The sequence below is a fragment of the Micropterus salmoides genome, unplaced genomic scaffold, assembly GCF_014851395.1.
Source record: "Micropterus salmoides isolate LMB-PRFRI ecotype aquatic unplaced genomic scaffold, ASM1485139v1 Ms_hic_scaffold_9, whole genome shotgun sequence".
NCBI classification, from domain to species: Eukaryota; Metazoa; Chordata; class Actinopteri; order Centrarchiformes; family Centrarchidae; genus Micropterus; species Micropterus salmoides.
In genome coordinates this window covers 22,955,851-22,972,345 of record NW_024044681.1, presented here as the reverse complement: position 1 = coordinate 22,972,345, position 16,495 = coordinate 22,955,851, and the positions used below count along the sequence as shown (strand labels likewise).

General features: G+C 39.7%; 1 protein-coding gene across 1 annotated transcript in view; it reads right to left on the bottom strand.

The window, feature by feature from the left end:
- Nucleotides 1-3,782: 3,782 nt before the first annotated feature.
- The window catches only part of mtnr1bb (melatonin receptor 1Bb), a 31,745-nt gene continuing 19,032 nt past the window's right edge, over nt 3,783-16,495 (bottom strand). Inside the window, exons 2-4 of the mRNA XM_038709610.1 lie at nt 5,450-5,568; nt 5,020-5,364; nt 3,783-4,434 (exon numbers count right to left, since the gene is read on the bottom strand). Of these exons, the coding sequence (XP_038565538.1) occupies nt 4,012-4,434; nt 5,020-5,364; nt 5,450-5,568 (887 nt within the window). The 3' untranslated portion in view covers nt 3,783-4,011. The remainder of the gene's footprint in view (nt 4,435-5,019; nt 5,365-5,449; nt 5,569-16,495) is intronic.

Sequence of the window (16,495 nt, the reverse complement as noted above, 5' to 3'; positions counted from 1 at the left end):
TATGCTCTGTAAAAACTCATGTTGCACCCAAATAGCAGACAATTAGGAAGCTAGAGACAACATTATTCAATTTACCATAATATTATGATTTTTGACACTGAACTGTTGTGCAGAATATTTTCTAAATACTAAGAGCTATAGAATATTTTTGGGGGAAATTTTGAAGAATAACTTCACTGATACAATATTAAATCAGCATTTAGCCTTCCAGGGAATAGGCTGGTTATTTTTTCTCACATCGTTGTTGCTGATTGTATTTAAAAGACAATATCAAATGTGACTTTACAAGCAGCCTACAGTGCCATACAGTGATCTTATAAACTGGCATTGCTAAACAATGATGTAATAATTGCAGTAGCTGAGAAGTATAGGTGATATGCAGAACGATGGATACAGCAGCAATACTAGATATGTAGGTGTCCTCCACTTGCTACATGACATGCACCATTTATTTTAGGACTTTCAAAAACTAAAACAGCCATGTTAATTGGCACGTCTTGGTGTGGTGCCAGTTTTGCTCATGACTTACTTTGTGTCACCCGTCAGTGACTTAATTTCCTGAATTCATTTATTATGTTTATTACTAAGTTTTTGTTTCTTCTTCTTCTTCTTGCAGTGCCAGAGGGTCAGACTAGGCAGCATGAAGTATATGCTACTGCCACATTTAGGTATAGTGTGCAATTCTGATCACTTTACTGTCACTGTATCATCAGACTGATTATACATACATTATAGACAGACTGAGATGATCTCCTCTATACTTATCTAGCATTCATTTGAGGCAAGTTGTAATATTTGAGGCTTTTGAAGTTACTAAAAAGTTTACCAGTGGTTAGCCAGTTTTGTGAAATAGTCTACAGCAGCAGACATTAAAGGATGTTACTTTTTTAGATTATATTAACGTACCATTCAGATTGTTTTTAGAGTAAGTGCAAAATGAACCTGCAATGCATAGCTCAATTCTCCCAGGACGTAACAACATCTATAATTATGTTTGCTCTGTTAATGCTTAATGGTTTAAAATCACAGAGGAAACTCTTTCTTATTTAGCATCTTCACAACTTTAACAAAAATGGGTAGCACTTTATAATAACTACACACTATAAAGCATTAGTTAAGCATTAGTAAATAAAGAATTCATCATTTATAAAGCATTGTTCATACATTAATACACATTAGTAAGTCATTCATAAACACAGTTATAAATGTTTTATTCTTTGTTATCTACACACTATGAAGCAGTTGTTAAGTATTACTACATTTTTAATTCATCATTTATAAACCATTGTTCTTACGTTAATACACATTAGTAAGTCATTTATAAACATAGTTATATGTTGTATTTTTTATTAATAAGCTCATCTATCGTACTTTATACATGATTGGTTCACTATTTATGAATTAAGTATTATTTTAATGACAAACCATTTATATATGAGTTGTTAATGGTTCATAAGATCATTTGGAAAGTTTAAAAAAAATTATTACATTGGTTAACTGCCTGTTTTTTGATACTTTCCCGAGAAAGAATATAAACAATCTCAGCATAACACCTAAATCTACCAGTGGCAAAACCCAAAGGATGCTACTAATGGTGCTTTCAGACCAAAAGCGAAGCGAGTGTTCGGGGCGGTGAGTTTATATACAAAGTCAATGCAAAGACATAGAGCCGCGATTTCCTGTCGGGCAGCGCAAAGTGACGCAAGGGGGGCGGGGACGGCAACGCGAAGGAATTCGCGTGAGCTGAATATTTTCAACTCAAGTGAAGAGTTGCATGACGCTGAGTCGCAATAGCCTATCAGGCAGAGCGGGAGATTGAAAATTGCTGGCCGGCTGAGAGCTGCTAAACTTGGAGAAGAGGAGCCGGGAGCAGAGCTGCAACCATTGGACAAATAAACACCCGTAGTCGTCGGATTCTGCTCTGACAACTATGCAGTTTGCTCGCGGGAGGAGCTCAGGGTTAACTGCTTTTATTAAATTAGCTTTTTACTTTAGTTTTTTTGATTACAATGTGGATTTATCTTCGCTGGAGCTTCTCAGCAGCTAGCTTCCGTGCACATCCGGTTCCAGTGTTGTTGTTAGTGTCGTTAGCTCTGTCGGACTACGACTTCATATTTATATAAAAACCGGACAAAACTGGACATTACTTGGAGAAAAGAAAGCGAGGAGGTTGAACTACCTGGTGAGTTCAGAAAACATGTCTGTAACTTTATTCCAGCTATCATTGTACTTTACTGTGACCAAGTTAGCAAACATTTTAGAAGTTGTTGTCCTGCTGACAGACCTGACAAAGCATGAATTCATATGCTAACTAATCATGTTGTAGTTATTTCAGCATCAGTTTAATCCGTTTATTGCTATTTAATCACAGCAAAATGTTTACTTTGGGTTCATACAGTTGTAGTAATGGCGAGTTGTGTTTATTCACGTTATTGTGTTAAAATCGCCTTCTTACGTTGTGTGTGACCACTTGCAGGGAATGTACTCACACGAGGAAAGTGTCGCGAGGCGAAAATTCGCGGTCCGTCTGAAAGCACCATAAGATGCCCCAGCTAATGTTACTGGGTAAAAGCCTCACCGTGACAGGCCTGGTACCGTATCTCTGAGACAGATCATCTATCACTACCAGCTCATCAATGATGTGCTTAAAGATTGTATGATAAAAAGTGTTATTCCAATGAAAAACTATATATAAGTATTTTCTCTTTAAAGTAAGGACTATCTAGGCCATACAAAGCATTACAAATGAGATTGAAAAAAGTCTCAGTTAGGCTTATTTATCTTAAGTCTCAGCTTTATTACAGCCTGGGTTAACACCCCTGTAGTGTCGTTTTCGGACGTCTCGGCGGTCAAGTTAGCAACAATAAATGTGCAACTTCCGGTTAGGCTTTCAAAATAAAACTAGTGAATAACGTTTTGAAACAGAACGTTACTTGCGTTCCATACGCAACCGAAGAAAAAAACCTCAAAACTGACTTTGTGTTTAACACAGGAAACAAGTGAAAGTACGGTTTCGGTCAAGCCGCCCATCTCAGCCAACCAGTCTCCTCCTTACCATAGACGCTATTTTGACCATCGGCGCGTCCAATAGTCTCTGCAGTGCGCGCTCACTTTAGCGCCAGACCGCATCGAGGAAGAACCGTAGACTGTTTATAAAAAGGGAAGAACAGAGAGAAGCGGCTGAGACTGGGCCCTGAGGTGGGTCTTAAGTGTAAAAACACCATCACTCGTGATTTTTGAATGCCGTCTTTTTCCGAAGGAGTTTTTTCCCCCTGGAAACTCGGTGAGTAAAGTTTTTAACCTTTAGGAGAGAGCTAAAAGTGCCACTTTGCCACTGGTAGATTTAGGCGTTATGCTGAGATTGTTTATATTCTTTCTCGGGAAAGTATCAAAAAACAGGCAGTTATGTAATAATTTTCTTAAACTTTCCAAATGATGTTATGAACCATTAACAACTCCTATATAAATGGTTTGTCATTAAAATAATACTTCACTTATAAACAGTGAACCAATCATATATGAAGTAAGAAAATTAGCTTATTAATAAAGAATACAACACGTATAACTGTTTATAAATGACTTACTAATGTGCATTCACGTAAGAACAATGGTTTATTAAATGATGAATTAAAAATGTAGTAATACTTAACAACTGCTTCATAGTGTGTAGATAACAAAGAATAACATTTATTATGTTTATGAATGACTTACTAATGTGTATTAATGTATCAACAATGCTTTATAAATGATGATGAATTTCTTATTTACTGATGCTTAACTAATGCTTTATAGTGTGTAGTTATTACAAAGTGCTACCCAGAAAGGATTAAAGAAAATTCATCCACAGATGTAAGGCCAAATGTTCACCTCTGTCCTGTTCTGATTGATGTCAGCCAACAGATAATCAAGCAGTGCATTCCAGTTTCATCTGTTACTTCATACTCATTTAGCTGCACAACTGTCTAAATGTCACATAAAAACAGGAATTACCACATGCTCATGATGCAGATTTCAATCTTTGTTAGTGCGATCTCTGACTGACTCGTTGTTGTTGAGCGGTGGAGGCGGCGATTGCTTGCTCCTCATGCTCCTGCCGTCCGTTGCAGCCCGCGAAGTCTCTGTCACAAAAAGCCGAGTCACCCACACGGAGGTGACAATGCGTTTGTATTCGTTCCTGAAATTCCTGTTGAGTAAGCCATAGATAATGGCATTCAGACAGCTGTTGAAGTAGGCCATGAAGTAGCTGACCACAAAAAGCCACTCAGGGATACGGGGAGCCACACGGGACGGATCTATGGCCACCGCCAAGCCAATCAGGTTAAGTGGAGCCCAGCAGATGGCAAATAGCACAAAGACCACAAACATGGTGATAAAATTCCGCAAGTCACTTGGTCTGAGGCGAGGGCTCTCCTCTGTCTTCACTTTACGGCGCACCTGGATGTGATGAAAACACATAAGATATTAATTAAACTGTAAATGATGCCAGAAGGCTACCTTTTCTCCCTGCCTCTGTACACATCTTATGCACATGCAGACACAAAAAGAGACAGTGACATCCACACATACAACCACTCCAGGGATCTCGTCCATCTATCCGCCCGTCAAACTCGATATCTCAGCTGAAATCAGAGGCACTGGCTTTGCCAATTCTTTGCAGTGTTCAGTTTGGTTTAAATCTGCACTTACTGACAATTAAAGATCAACATTCTCAACTCAAATGTTATATGGCAAAAACCATTTTAATGATGGGATGATGTCTTTTGTCAGTGTATTCTGGCATTTAAAAAAATCACACAGACTCGTCCATGGGTCAATAAAGAAAGGTCAAAATTTTAAAACTTGGAATGACCATATTTTCTACACAGTTCCAATTTCGATGAACCCTGAGAGCCTAATGGTTCTTGTTATTGTTTGGCCCAAGGGACTTTTATGCTATTCAAAATGTGCCCCCCACCCCTCCAATACCTTCTGTTTGGCTGTAAAGACATAAATAACCGTGTGGGGAAACAGAGGACTGACCTGAATCACAAGTATCCAGATTCGTAGATAACAGAAGGTAACCACTGCAATGGGAACCAAGAAGTGAATCACCACCACTGCCACTGTGTAGGAACTGCTGACATTCTGGGCGAAGGTGCAGGAGTAGACCCGCGGGTCATAACGAAGGGAACCAACAAAGAAATTGGGGATAATGGCCACTATTGTGAGCACCCAAATTAAGGCAACAAACAGCAGAGTGTTGCGATAGCTGTACAGCCGACTGTAGGAGAATGAGTGACAGATGTAGCAGTATCTGTTCACTGCTATACCAGTGATGTTGAAAATGGAACCGATGACACTCAGCCCCATGAGGAAACCACTGACCTGAACAGAAAGAAAGAAAATCAAGTGTTAGAACGTGTTGGGATTAATAGAAAACTGAAACATGCTGTAACTGATGTGGTCTTACCATGCATTGAGTGTTTCCCAGTGCCCATCCGTCATGGAAGAGGGCATAGAGAACCAAGGGGTAGGGGTAGAAGGCTACCACGAGGTCAGCAAATGCCAGACTCACTACAAACACATTACCTGGAGAGGAACAAACAGAGACACAATTATCCAAAATATAGTGGATACAGTAACTTGTTATGTAATTGTGAGATGAGTCACATGTTAACACGTTCTCACTTCCATCTCATCAAATACGGCCACTTGTACAGTGGCTGTATGTTTCGACCAGTGGACGCACATTTCAAATTGTGATACTGTAGGTACCCCTCAGCATTAGTTTTGCATGTGCCACTGAGCAAGCGGCCGTATTTGGCAAGTCGGGAGAATGGGCTGGCAGGTTGTATTTTGCTGGACACACCCTAATTATACTGTTCTATTAACACTGTATTCATCGACTAATTTGACAGTGATGGTTGGGCCCCTCATCTTCTCATCTAAGCACAATGAGTTTGCCTGCATGCTCAGCCAATCAGGACAAGTACATTCCTGTACCCTGGAGGCTCATTCTGATAGAAGGCAGGAGTAGCATTTATCCACTTTTGATGGTATTACATTTACAGTGCTCACATGTTTTGCATATAAAATAACTGCATTCATATCCCGGTTTGCATGCTCTTCAAGGCTGACATTATGTTACAATATCAGTTTCGCTCCAATATTAACATGTTGATACAGTAAAGTGGTATACCTTCATGTAGACCTTTGTAGCTAGCTGCATAAACATTTATCAAATTGCTTCAATATGGAGACTAAATTGGACTGCTGCACCTACTGAGTATTGTCTTAATAGGGGCAAATACTTCTAATAGACTAGGAGCCTATCTCCGCATGTCCAGCTAGATTGTTGGCAGGGTGCCGGGCTGAGATTATATACCAAAGGTTTCTAGCCTCACAGCTGGTTGTCTCACCCCAGATAAAGTTTTATCAGGAATGGCAGAGTCACTGTGTTTTGACTGAGTAGGGGACAAGCTTGTGGACAGAGCTCTTGAGCTTTTGCAACACTGTGACATGCAGGTCCTTTTTCATCTAGCAGATCCCCAGCTTATCCAAACAGTGGTCTCTGGTTCACAAAATTCACTTGGTATGTGACATACAGTAAATTAAGCATTGTTCTAGTTTAGCACTGCTAAACTAGTTTGCTAGTTTGGCTCTTTCATTGGCTAATTCTGACTAGTAACATGCAGTCATATTCATACATTCGTACAAACAACCATTATAACTTGACACTTCCTCACTCTCCTAATGTGCCAATGCCACAGCTCCCTCCTCCACCTTAACCTCCAGGTTATGTTCTAAGCTTTTTATATTATTAACTTTACTACGATCTAATGTTGATGTATTCTTGTTAAGGGAGTGATTAGATCTAAGAGCAGAATTCTTTATTCTTTAAGAGCTCCCTCAAAGAGAGTCCCTTCTTTAACATAATGACCATTTACCACAAATAATCATTTGATACACGTGTCTCTGATTGAACCATTTTCAGGTTTTATGATCAATCAGTAGGTGGGGGAGGTGTAGAATTCGGCCATATTTTAGGCTTGTTTGTTAGCAACAACATACAAATTTTAACCAGGCAGGACACTTATTTCTTATATACAAGGACAGACTGGCAAGAGGGGAGTAACCTATTGTGGGTAGGGGGAATTGGATTCAGGTTTAGACAGACAACATTTAGTGTTAAGGAACAGACAAAGCAATATCATACAGAGGTAAAAGATTAAAAAGAGAACAAGAGAAAGTACCGACACAGTGAGGGTATAAAACAATACAGGTCAACAGACAGAATAAATTATTTTAAAATCGCAACGTTTTAAAGCCAGCTTGTATTGTTATTTTATTGTAAAGATAGTTCCAGATTTATTAGGGAGAGCATTAACAGGTTTTATGTATTGTACCTTCTAGGTCTCATATGTGGCTCACCTTGTGTTTCAGCTATACAGGCCTATGCCTGCGAGGTCATTTGCAGGGCAGCATTCGCATCCTCAATGCACAAACAACAAATACAAGTTGTTTTCCGGTATTCATCAGGGAGGACCTTTAGTACTGGAGGCACCCAGACCTGGGTGGTGGGGAAAGCCTCCTGTTTGTCATGAGACATCTCTCAGTGGGATTCGGGAAACTTGCCATGTCTTGTATTATCCATCCTCTTGAACTGTGTCAAAAGTGTGTGGTGCAAAGTGCACAGAGGCTTTATTTATAGCTATACCAAGCCGCTTCTACACATTTCTTTTTGTAACTACAGTGTGTGCACATGTGGCTTTGGTGTGTGGCTGTCAACCCAGAACTGTCACTAGACACCATGATGCACAAAGTGGAGACAGCAATTCAGCACCTCCTGTACTAGAACATCACTTCTCTCTTTTTGTGGAGAAATCACTTTGGACTCCTCTTCTCCACCATCAAAGTGTCAGAGTGCTATGGCACAGAAGGCTCTGCTCCTGATAGAAAAGAATAGATGGTATTTGACCAAACTCAGGTTCACTTTAACTGATAAGGTATTCTCCTTAAATAAGATTAAAAACAACAATGTACAAAATGTGCAACTGTACTTCTGATCCATTTGTAATTTGTCACAGCCCACTTCAAGGGAGGACAAAGAGGAGAGGACAAGACATTATTTTTTCTAAAATATTTATTTAACAAAATATAAGTAATAAACAATTGAGATATAAGCACCAGAAGTGGTGAGTGTCTGCATGTGTGTACAGTGAAGTGTAGTGAACAAAGAATATAAACACAAGGAAAACCTAACCCAAACAACAAACCTTATGCCCAGAGAGAGAGAAAGAGTGACTACTGACCACTAGCTTGTACAGTCCCCTCCAAAAGTATTGGAACGGTAAGGCAAATTCCTTTGTTTTTGTTGTTCACTGAAGACATTTGGGTTTAAGATCAAAAGATGAGTATGAGACAAGAGTTCAGAATTTCAGCTTTTATTTCCTGGTATTCAAATGTGTCAAACAACTTAGGACATACCACTGTTTGTATTAGACCACAGCATTCTTAGGTGAGAATACTAAAGTATTGGAACAAATAATCTTAAAGTAAATAACATTTAATATTTGGTGGCATAACCCTTGCTTGCAATAACTGCCACAAGCCTGCGACCCATCGACATCACCAAACTGTTGCATTCTTCATTTGTGATGCTATTCCAGGCTTTTCTTTCAGTTCTTGTTTGTTTCGGGGTGTTTCTCCCTTCAGTTTCCTCTTAAGGAGGTGAAATGCATGATCTATTGGGTTAAGGTCAGGTGATTGACTTGGCCAGTCTAAAACCTTCCACTTGTTCCCCCTGATGAAGTCCTTTGTTTCGTTGGCAGTGTGCTTTGGGTCGTTGTCCTGCTGCATGATAAACGTCCTCCCGATTAGTTTCAATGCATTTCTCTGTAAATTGGCAGACAAAATGTTTCTGTACACTTCTGAAATCATTCTGCTGCTACCATCATCAGTTACATCATCAATAAATATTAATGAGCCTGTTCCAGAAGCAGCCATGCACGCCCAAGCCATGACATTACCTCCACCATGCTTCACAGATGAGCTTGTATGCTTCGGATCATAAGCAGTTCCTTTCTTTCACCACACTTTGGCCTTTCCATCACTTTGGTAGAGATTAATTTTGGCCTCATCCAGGGGCGGACTGGTCATTGAACCAGCCAGCGGTCAGAAGTTTTTCTTTTTCAGTTTCTGGTTTAAATAACGCCAGAAGTGGGAAAGACCCAGGACGAGTGGAGAGATTATATCTCCACATTGGCCTGGGAATGCCTCAGGACCCCCCAGTCAGAGCTGGTTAATGTGGCCTGGGAAAGAGAAGTTTGGGGTCCCCTGCTGGAGCTGCAGCCCCCGCTGCTGCTGAAATCTGATTGGCTCAACAGGGCCAATCAAAGAAGTTTCCTTTCTAACTGGAGCGAGTTTCATCTCCAAACGTTTTATCGGGGCTGAAGTCAGCGCTGGGCTATATGATAAGCTCAACAGAGACAGTAGCCTAAATGTGGAGAAGAGTGAATAAGGAAAAAGAAATGTGTGATGCCAAAAAAATAAGAATTAAGTAGACAAAATGTTGGCATAAGAGGCAGCTAAATTTGCCCAATTAACCGAGGAATTTCTGTGTCTTTATGTATATTAGCTATTGAGGTCAGTGGAGGTGATGCAGAGGGACAGGGTGATGATGACCGCAGTCATGTTAATGAGGAGGGAGAGAAGAAAGATGAGGAGCAGCAGGAGGAGAAGGAGGAGGACAGGGAAGAGAAGCAGCAGGAGGAGAAGGTAAATGAAACCAGACAAAACAGTGACAGGAACAGGGACAGTGTGTTTTTAGAATTGGAGAATGGATTATTGTAAGTCATGTTTTTTACTGATGTTCTTCTCGTGCATATGTAGCTGTACAATCAGTAAAAGCAGAGTCAGGGTCCAGCACAGGGGAAGCTGGGCGAGAGAGATGCCTACTCAGTGCTGAAGCTGAGGGATTTGATTTCTATGCACACATACACACTGCTGTATTTTATGGGAATGTATTGTAGTTTCTTAGTATATTATAATAATAATAATATTTTAGCACTCTGCCTGACCTGGTCTTGTTCAGTGCAGAGCTGAGGCAGGTGTCATCCTGAAGTTTCTTGAAGGTCTTCAGCGTAATCTGATTCACTATATACAACAAAAACACTAATATGTATTAAAATAACTGCAAAAAAAGTTATGCCCACCCCCAAAAGGGCGCTCGCATAAAAGGCCTCTCCGTCTCAAAGTCCCGGGCTGAATTTCAGTCCCAGTACATCCCTGGTCTCATCAGTCCATAAGATTGTGTTGCAGAACTTTTGCGGCTCATCTCTGTACTTCTTTGCAAATTTCAATCTGATTCTTCCTGCTGATGAGTGGTTTGCATCTTGTGGTGTGGCCTCTATATTTCTGCTCTCTGAGTCTTCTTCCAACAGTAGATTTTGATACCTTCACCCCTGCACTGTGGAGGTCGTTGGTGATGTCACTTACTGATGTTTTGAGGGTTTTCTTCACAGCTCTCATGATATTTCTTCAGTAGTCTCCAACTACTGTTGTCTTCCTTGGCCGACCTGTTCGACGTCTGTTGCTCAGTACACCAGTAGTTTTTTTCTTTTTCAGGACATTCCAAATTGTTGTGCTTGCTATGCCCAATGTTTGTCCAATGGCTCTGGTCGAAATGCAGTCTTTATAGGTTTGAACCAAGGATGAAAACTTAGACTAGTCATGCAGAGCTATTTAATGTTTGGACAGTCAACCTAAAAGGCAACACTTGGGCAACAAGAATAGTTTTGCTCACTTGAAAAATGGGTGGGTTCAAACAAAGGGTGGTATGTCCTGAGTTGTTGAGAGCTGAAATTCTGAACTCTTGTCTCATATTCATCTTTTGATCTTAAACCCAAATGTCTTCAGTGAACAACAAAAACAAAGGAATTTACCATTCCAATACTTTTGGAGGGGACTGTATAGGGAGCAGCAGGTGGTAATTTGTGAGGCCCTGTTTTGCTCCTAAAAAGGAAGGGACAGCCCAAAGAGGAAGTCAAGTGGGCTGTCACAGTTTAACACCCTAAACTTAACGCTGTAAATAATAACAAAGAAACAGGGTATCCACCTTAAAGTGTGGATTTCAAAAAAAACAAAACACGCACATGATATTTTTCCCATAAAATGATATCAGACCTATGATTGAGGTCACATTTTTCTACACCAGTCTGAAGTTTCTACTTGAGCAACATTTATTTTATATTATATTCTTTATGACAACCCTGGAGCAAGGCTCTATAGTTAACTTCATTGAAACAACATGCAAAAAAACTACAGCTCTAAATTCTTCTTCTCTTCTGTTCTCGTCTCAGTACAGTATAGCAAACATCCCTCAGGTTATATATTTCTTTCCATTTAATATGTACAAGTTGCTGCAATGGACTGGCGACCTGTCCAGGGTGTACCCCGCCTTGCGCCCGATGTCAGCTGGGATTGGCTCCAGCCCCCCCGCGACGCTGTACGCAGGATAAGCGGTTGACGATGGATGGATGGATGATGTACAAGTTGGGTTAAAATCAGCTTGAACAGTTTGTAACAAATTAGCAATTTATGTTGATTTTGAGGCAAGGTAAGTACAGCATTTCTGCTCTACTTTAATGACTTGTGTACATTTATATTTATCCTTTGAGTACTGATGGGAAAAACAAGACAATGGTTCGACAGCCATTCTAGCAGCTTTGGAGGCTGTACTTAGGAACAGCGGTGCTTTGAGCTGAATACTAACATTAGCATGTTAACATGCTCACATTGACAGTTGTAGCACGCTGGTGCTAAGCCGATAGCCTATAATGTTTACCAGAAGTTTCACCATTATAGCTACAAGCATAGCTGATGATGATGGGAATGTAATTAGTTTTGCCAGTATTTGGTCATGACCCAAAGCATTGAAACTGAGATCAGATGGTGGCAGTACATAAAAGTTAAGGGGTCACCAAAGTTATTATAATTCATTCAGTTATTGTGTGGACCAAATTTCATGGCAATCCATGCGATACTTGTTGAGACATTTTGCAAACAACATACAAATCTGAATCTGGTGGTACTAAAGGAGAAGTGAGAGATCATCAAAGTTAGAGGGATTTATCCTCATGTGACCATGAATAATTTCATGACAATCCATCCTCTAGTTGCTGAGATATTTCAGTCGGGACCAAAATGATAGAGTCACCAACCGACCAACCTAGCATTGTCATCATAAAAATCATACAGAAAATGTGCAGAAAACACATCCCTACTTCAAATCGTGTAATTGCACTTCCCTTTCCATGTAGTATGAAGAGTAAATATTTGCATTAAAACTAACTTTAATTTTTTAATTTTTGTTCTTTCTTTCTAGTGTATCTGAATATAAATTGGACGTGTGCAGCAGGTAGAACGAACATACTGTACAATGATGTGAGTCTTTTCATTCCAGAGCTCCTCAAACGTGATAAAGATGAAATTATCTTTTTCGGTCTGGATGCATTAAGGTTAATCATTATCTACTTTTTGTGTGTGGCCATGCGTGTCCCACTTCAATAAATAAATTAGGCAATGAAGAAAGACGCATATAAAGCATGGAGGTGGAGTTATACACAAACCTGGTGCACACATGCACACAAAGATATAGCCTACAATAAACTGACAGAGAGCGAAAAAAAATTCTGACTGCCTGCACTATAATCTCCCCTTGAGGCTACAGCAGTCTTGTAACTCAGTACTCAGTGCAAGTCGAAACTCAAACTTTCCATATGCAACAAAACATTATTTTACTAGTTCTTTCAAAATGCTCACTTCTCGTTCCTTGTGAGAAGAAATGTTAACGTTAACGTTGAAATAAAATAAAAAAATTGGGGTATCCAGCATTGGAGACTAAGCAAGAGACAGCTAGATTTTGAAAGTGTCCAACTGAAAAAATCCCACCTCCTTCCAGAGCTACTCCCCCAAAACACATTTTCATGCACAGGCAGAGTGCACGCAGGCAAACAGGCAAACAGGCAAGTAGGCCTGCTTGTAAGAGCCCTGCAACAGCCACAGATGTTTCATTTTTGTGTCAGCGCATTTGATTTATTGTTAGTTAAAAATTTCAACAAATATAAAATTGCATCTGAAATAAATTGCTTACCCCAGCTTTAACTCTACTGCTGATATACTTCATCTTTATTTTCTATTTATGTTAATGATTATAAAACAGAATTTCATGTAGTTGTCTGATGTTCTTGTAGTATGAATTTTACTTGCTTTCGTGCTTTATTCCATTCAAATATACTTTTATGTCATCCATCAATTTGAGCAAGTGCATGGATAAAAGACCTAGAATTACAGCTCAAGTTGTGGAGTATTACATACATTTTTATATTCAACAACTGTGCTTTGTAATCAAGGCCTATTTTGAATGATTCTGTGTAGCCTGCCAAGAAAATGAGATCATTTTAATCATGGTCATTATGGCATTTAGTTGAAATTAGGCAGTAAACCATTTAAAATGGTCTAGCGTTTAAATCTACAAGAAAGAATTGGCCATTGTGCAATTAACGTTGATGTAAACGATCTTCTTGTTAAATATATTCTATAAAAGATACAGTTTCTTTTGAATTGACTTCTAATTAATTCAGAAATTATTATCCTATCTTCATAATTCAAACCTGGACATTTTTTCTTAAAACAATTCTCTGCAAGATCAGAAATGACAGCGAATAAAGGTTTTTCCTGATAATTATGGGAATTAGCTCTTCAGTTTACATGTTGAACTGAGTCACCTCCAACATAGCCAAGAGTGTAGCACATTTGGAACTGTACCAGTTCAGCTGTATGTACTCAAGTATTCAGGCAATTATCACACAGCTGTCAGAGCCATGTTTACTTTTTAAAAAGGCGTTTACCACCACCACCGCTAAACCGTGAAATGTCCGACCTATAGAATGACCCACTGTTGAATTGCACTACCATGACATCACATCACATGAGAAAAAAACAAGCTTTAAACTCCTTTATGTACAACTGTTTTGAGGCTCTTGTTCAGGCATTATTGTGTACTCAATCATGTTTCAGGTTTTGCCACATTTAGTGTTTGTTTCATTGTTTATGTTTATCATTATTTAACAGACTGTGCATTTATGTTTATTCATGAATGTGAGAGTAGTTTATTTAGTCTGAGAGGTAATGAGCAGGAAAGAATTTTAGGCCTACATGTTAAGTCTGTTGAGTGAAAATTATGAGATGTGATGGTAAAAGTGACTTTTAAATGGGCAAGGAAGAGACAGAAGAGTGTTTAGTATAAACTGGTATTCAGATGTTTTTGCTCAAACACACAACTCATGGACATATGGCTGAAAGAACTAAGCAGATGGCTTTAACTATAATCAAAAAATGAAAAGAGAAATCCTTTCTGTGATAGATATTCTAGCTGTTTATGACTTCTCTGAATACGCAAAGCTTTTGATGCATGAGGACTGGATAAGCAGCAGTTGCCACACGTGCACTGCTCTGGCATGGACCCAGGAAATCTGGGTCTGTGTGTGTGTGTGTGTGTGTGTGTGTGTGAGAGAGAGAGAGAGAGAAAGAGAGAGAGCCATAGCTGACCCGCTTCATTTTCTCTGCCATCAGCCTGATAGAGAACGTTGCGCATTTGACAAAGCAGAAAACAAGTGTTTCACATGTGGGTAGCACTCGTAGATGCGTGCTGACACACCTGTGAGAATTTTTGGACCATCTGTTTGCTAAAGCCACGGCTTATGATGATGGCGATGATGATCACATTTCATAATTATTCATACTGTAGATGAGAATCCAGCTTAAATGTGGTAATCTTGTTTCAGGGTGTACAGCAAAGTAAACTATAGTTAGATCACACTACAACTTAATTTACTCGAAGCCCATGGGAAAGGGGTGTAATTTGGACAGCCAACTGAGAGACCGTGAATTTTTTGAATTTCCAGATGAATGCATATACACATTCTGAAGTGTAGAGTTTAATTTGTAGTAGCAACATATTTGGCTGCACCAATCAGAGAGGAAATAGTCTTTTTTGCACTGCAGTACCCCCCCACCCCCCTTTTTATGCCTAATGGGTGGATTGGATGTTCCTAAGTTTGTACAGCTCTTCACAAGGTTATTCACGTGTACATAACTGCATATAGAAATGTTGACGGAAAGGAATGTGTGAATGATTACTGAAATAAACAATGTTAGAACCAACAATTATTTTGTGCATTTCGCCTCCATCTCTGTATGTAATTCCCAAAGGGAAGAGATTGCAATGATTTTCCTCTTTTTTTTTTTTTTTGCTTTTTTTAATGTCTTTCCTGTGGGAGGACATGCAAGGCAGATTTGCCTTGTTTGCATTTAAATTTGTTTTCAGTTGAGGAACGGAAGCCAAAAAATGTATGGTAAGGGAATGATGACAGAAATGGGGACTGAATCCAAAAAGGAGTGATGTGGAGAGAAAAGTGGTCAGGCCTGATAAAAGCTGCACTTTCTTGTGGAAAGTCTACTTTAAAAGTGGGGAGAGCCAATCTCATTTAAGGAGGGTAAATAATACAATTCCCACAAGACATCATCTGGATAATTAACAAGCTTGCTATTTTATAATGAAGCCGTCACCTCTGGTCATTTCCACAATCTCCTCAATGGAAGAACATGACACAAAGACAAAAAGAAGGCAGCGTCTGACTCACTCTGAAGAGATGAATGAACAAAGCTGTCAACAGGAAATAGAAAATTAGGAATATGGCAAATAATAAAAGGAGGTTGAAGGTCAGCAGGGGATGAGATTGTTAGCAGCAGAAGAAGAGAAGGGAGAATAAGCTGATGACAGAACAAAATTGAGAAAAGAGTAATACATTTTCTCATAATTTAGTAGGCAAGGCAATAAAAGATCTTGTCATTGCCACTATACATCTCAGCCTTTCCTCAGCATGCCAGCAGTTTCCTCACTCCACTTCCCTGCAGACTGCCTGGTCATACATGCCAGTCTCAGTCTGGCCCAGCTGACCCGACAATGGGAAAGGAAGACAAACCCTTATACCATTTCCACCACTGTCTCTTCAAAATTCCTCAACCATGGAGTGTTCGTTTTGAACGATATGACCCAATAACCCTCCGACCTCGCTCCCTAGTAAACCTGTTTTCACAAAATTTGCTTCTTCCTGTCACGTGGAATGCAGGAGAGTGGCAACAGGGGAAGGACCCAGATGCAGACAGAGGCAGCACGATGGCTTTAGTGGTTTAATTGTGACTGAGGTCAGAAGTGAGTAGGGGCTATTGACAGGGACAGAGCACTGCACAGAGAGGGACTCAGAAGCACACTGTGACTCTTCTTTCCAGAGGTTGAATGTGTTTCTCACAGAAACAAAAAGACAAAACAGACATTGAGACTGCATGGTGGTAGATCAGGATATGTTGCCAGTCTGAAAAGGATTGCAAGCATGTCTGGCTACTACTATGTGCAGAAAATGACCTTTGAAGTGCACTGCATCTCTCTCTCGAC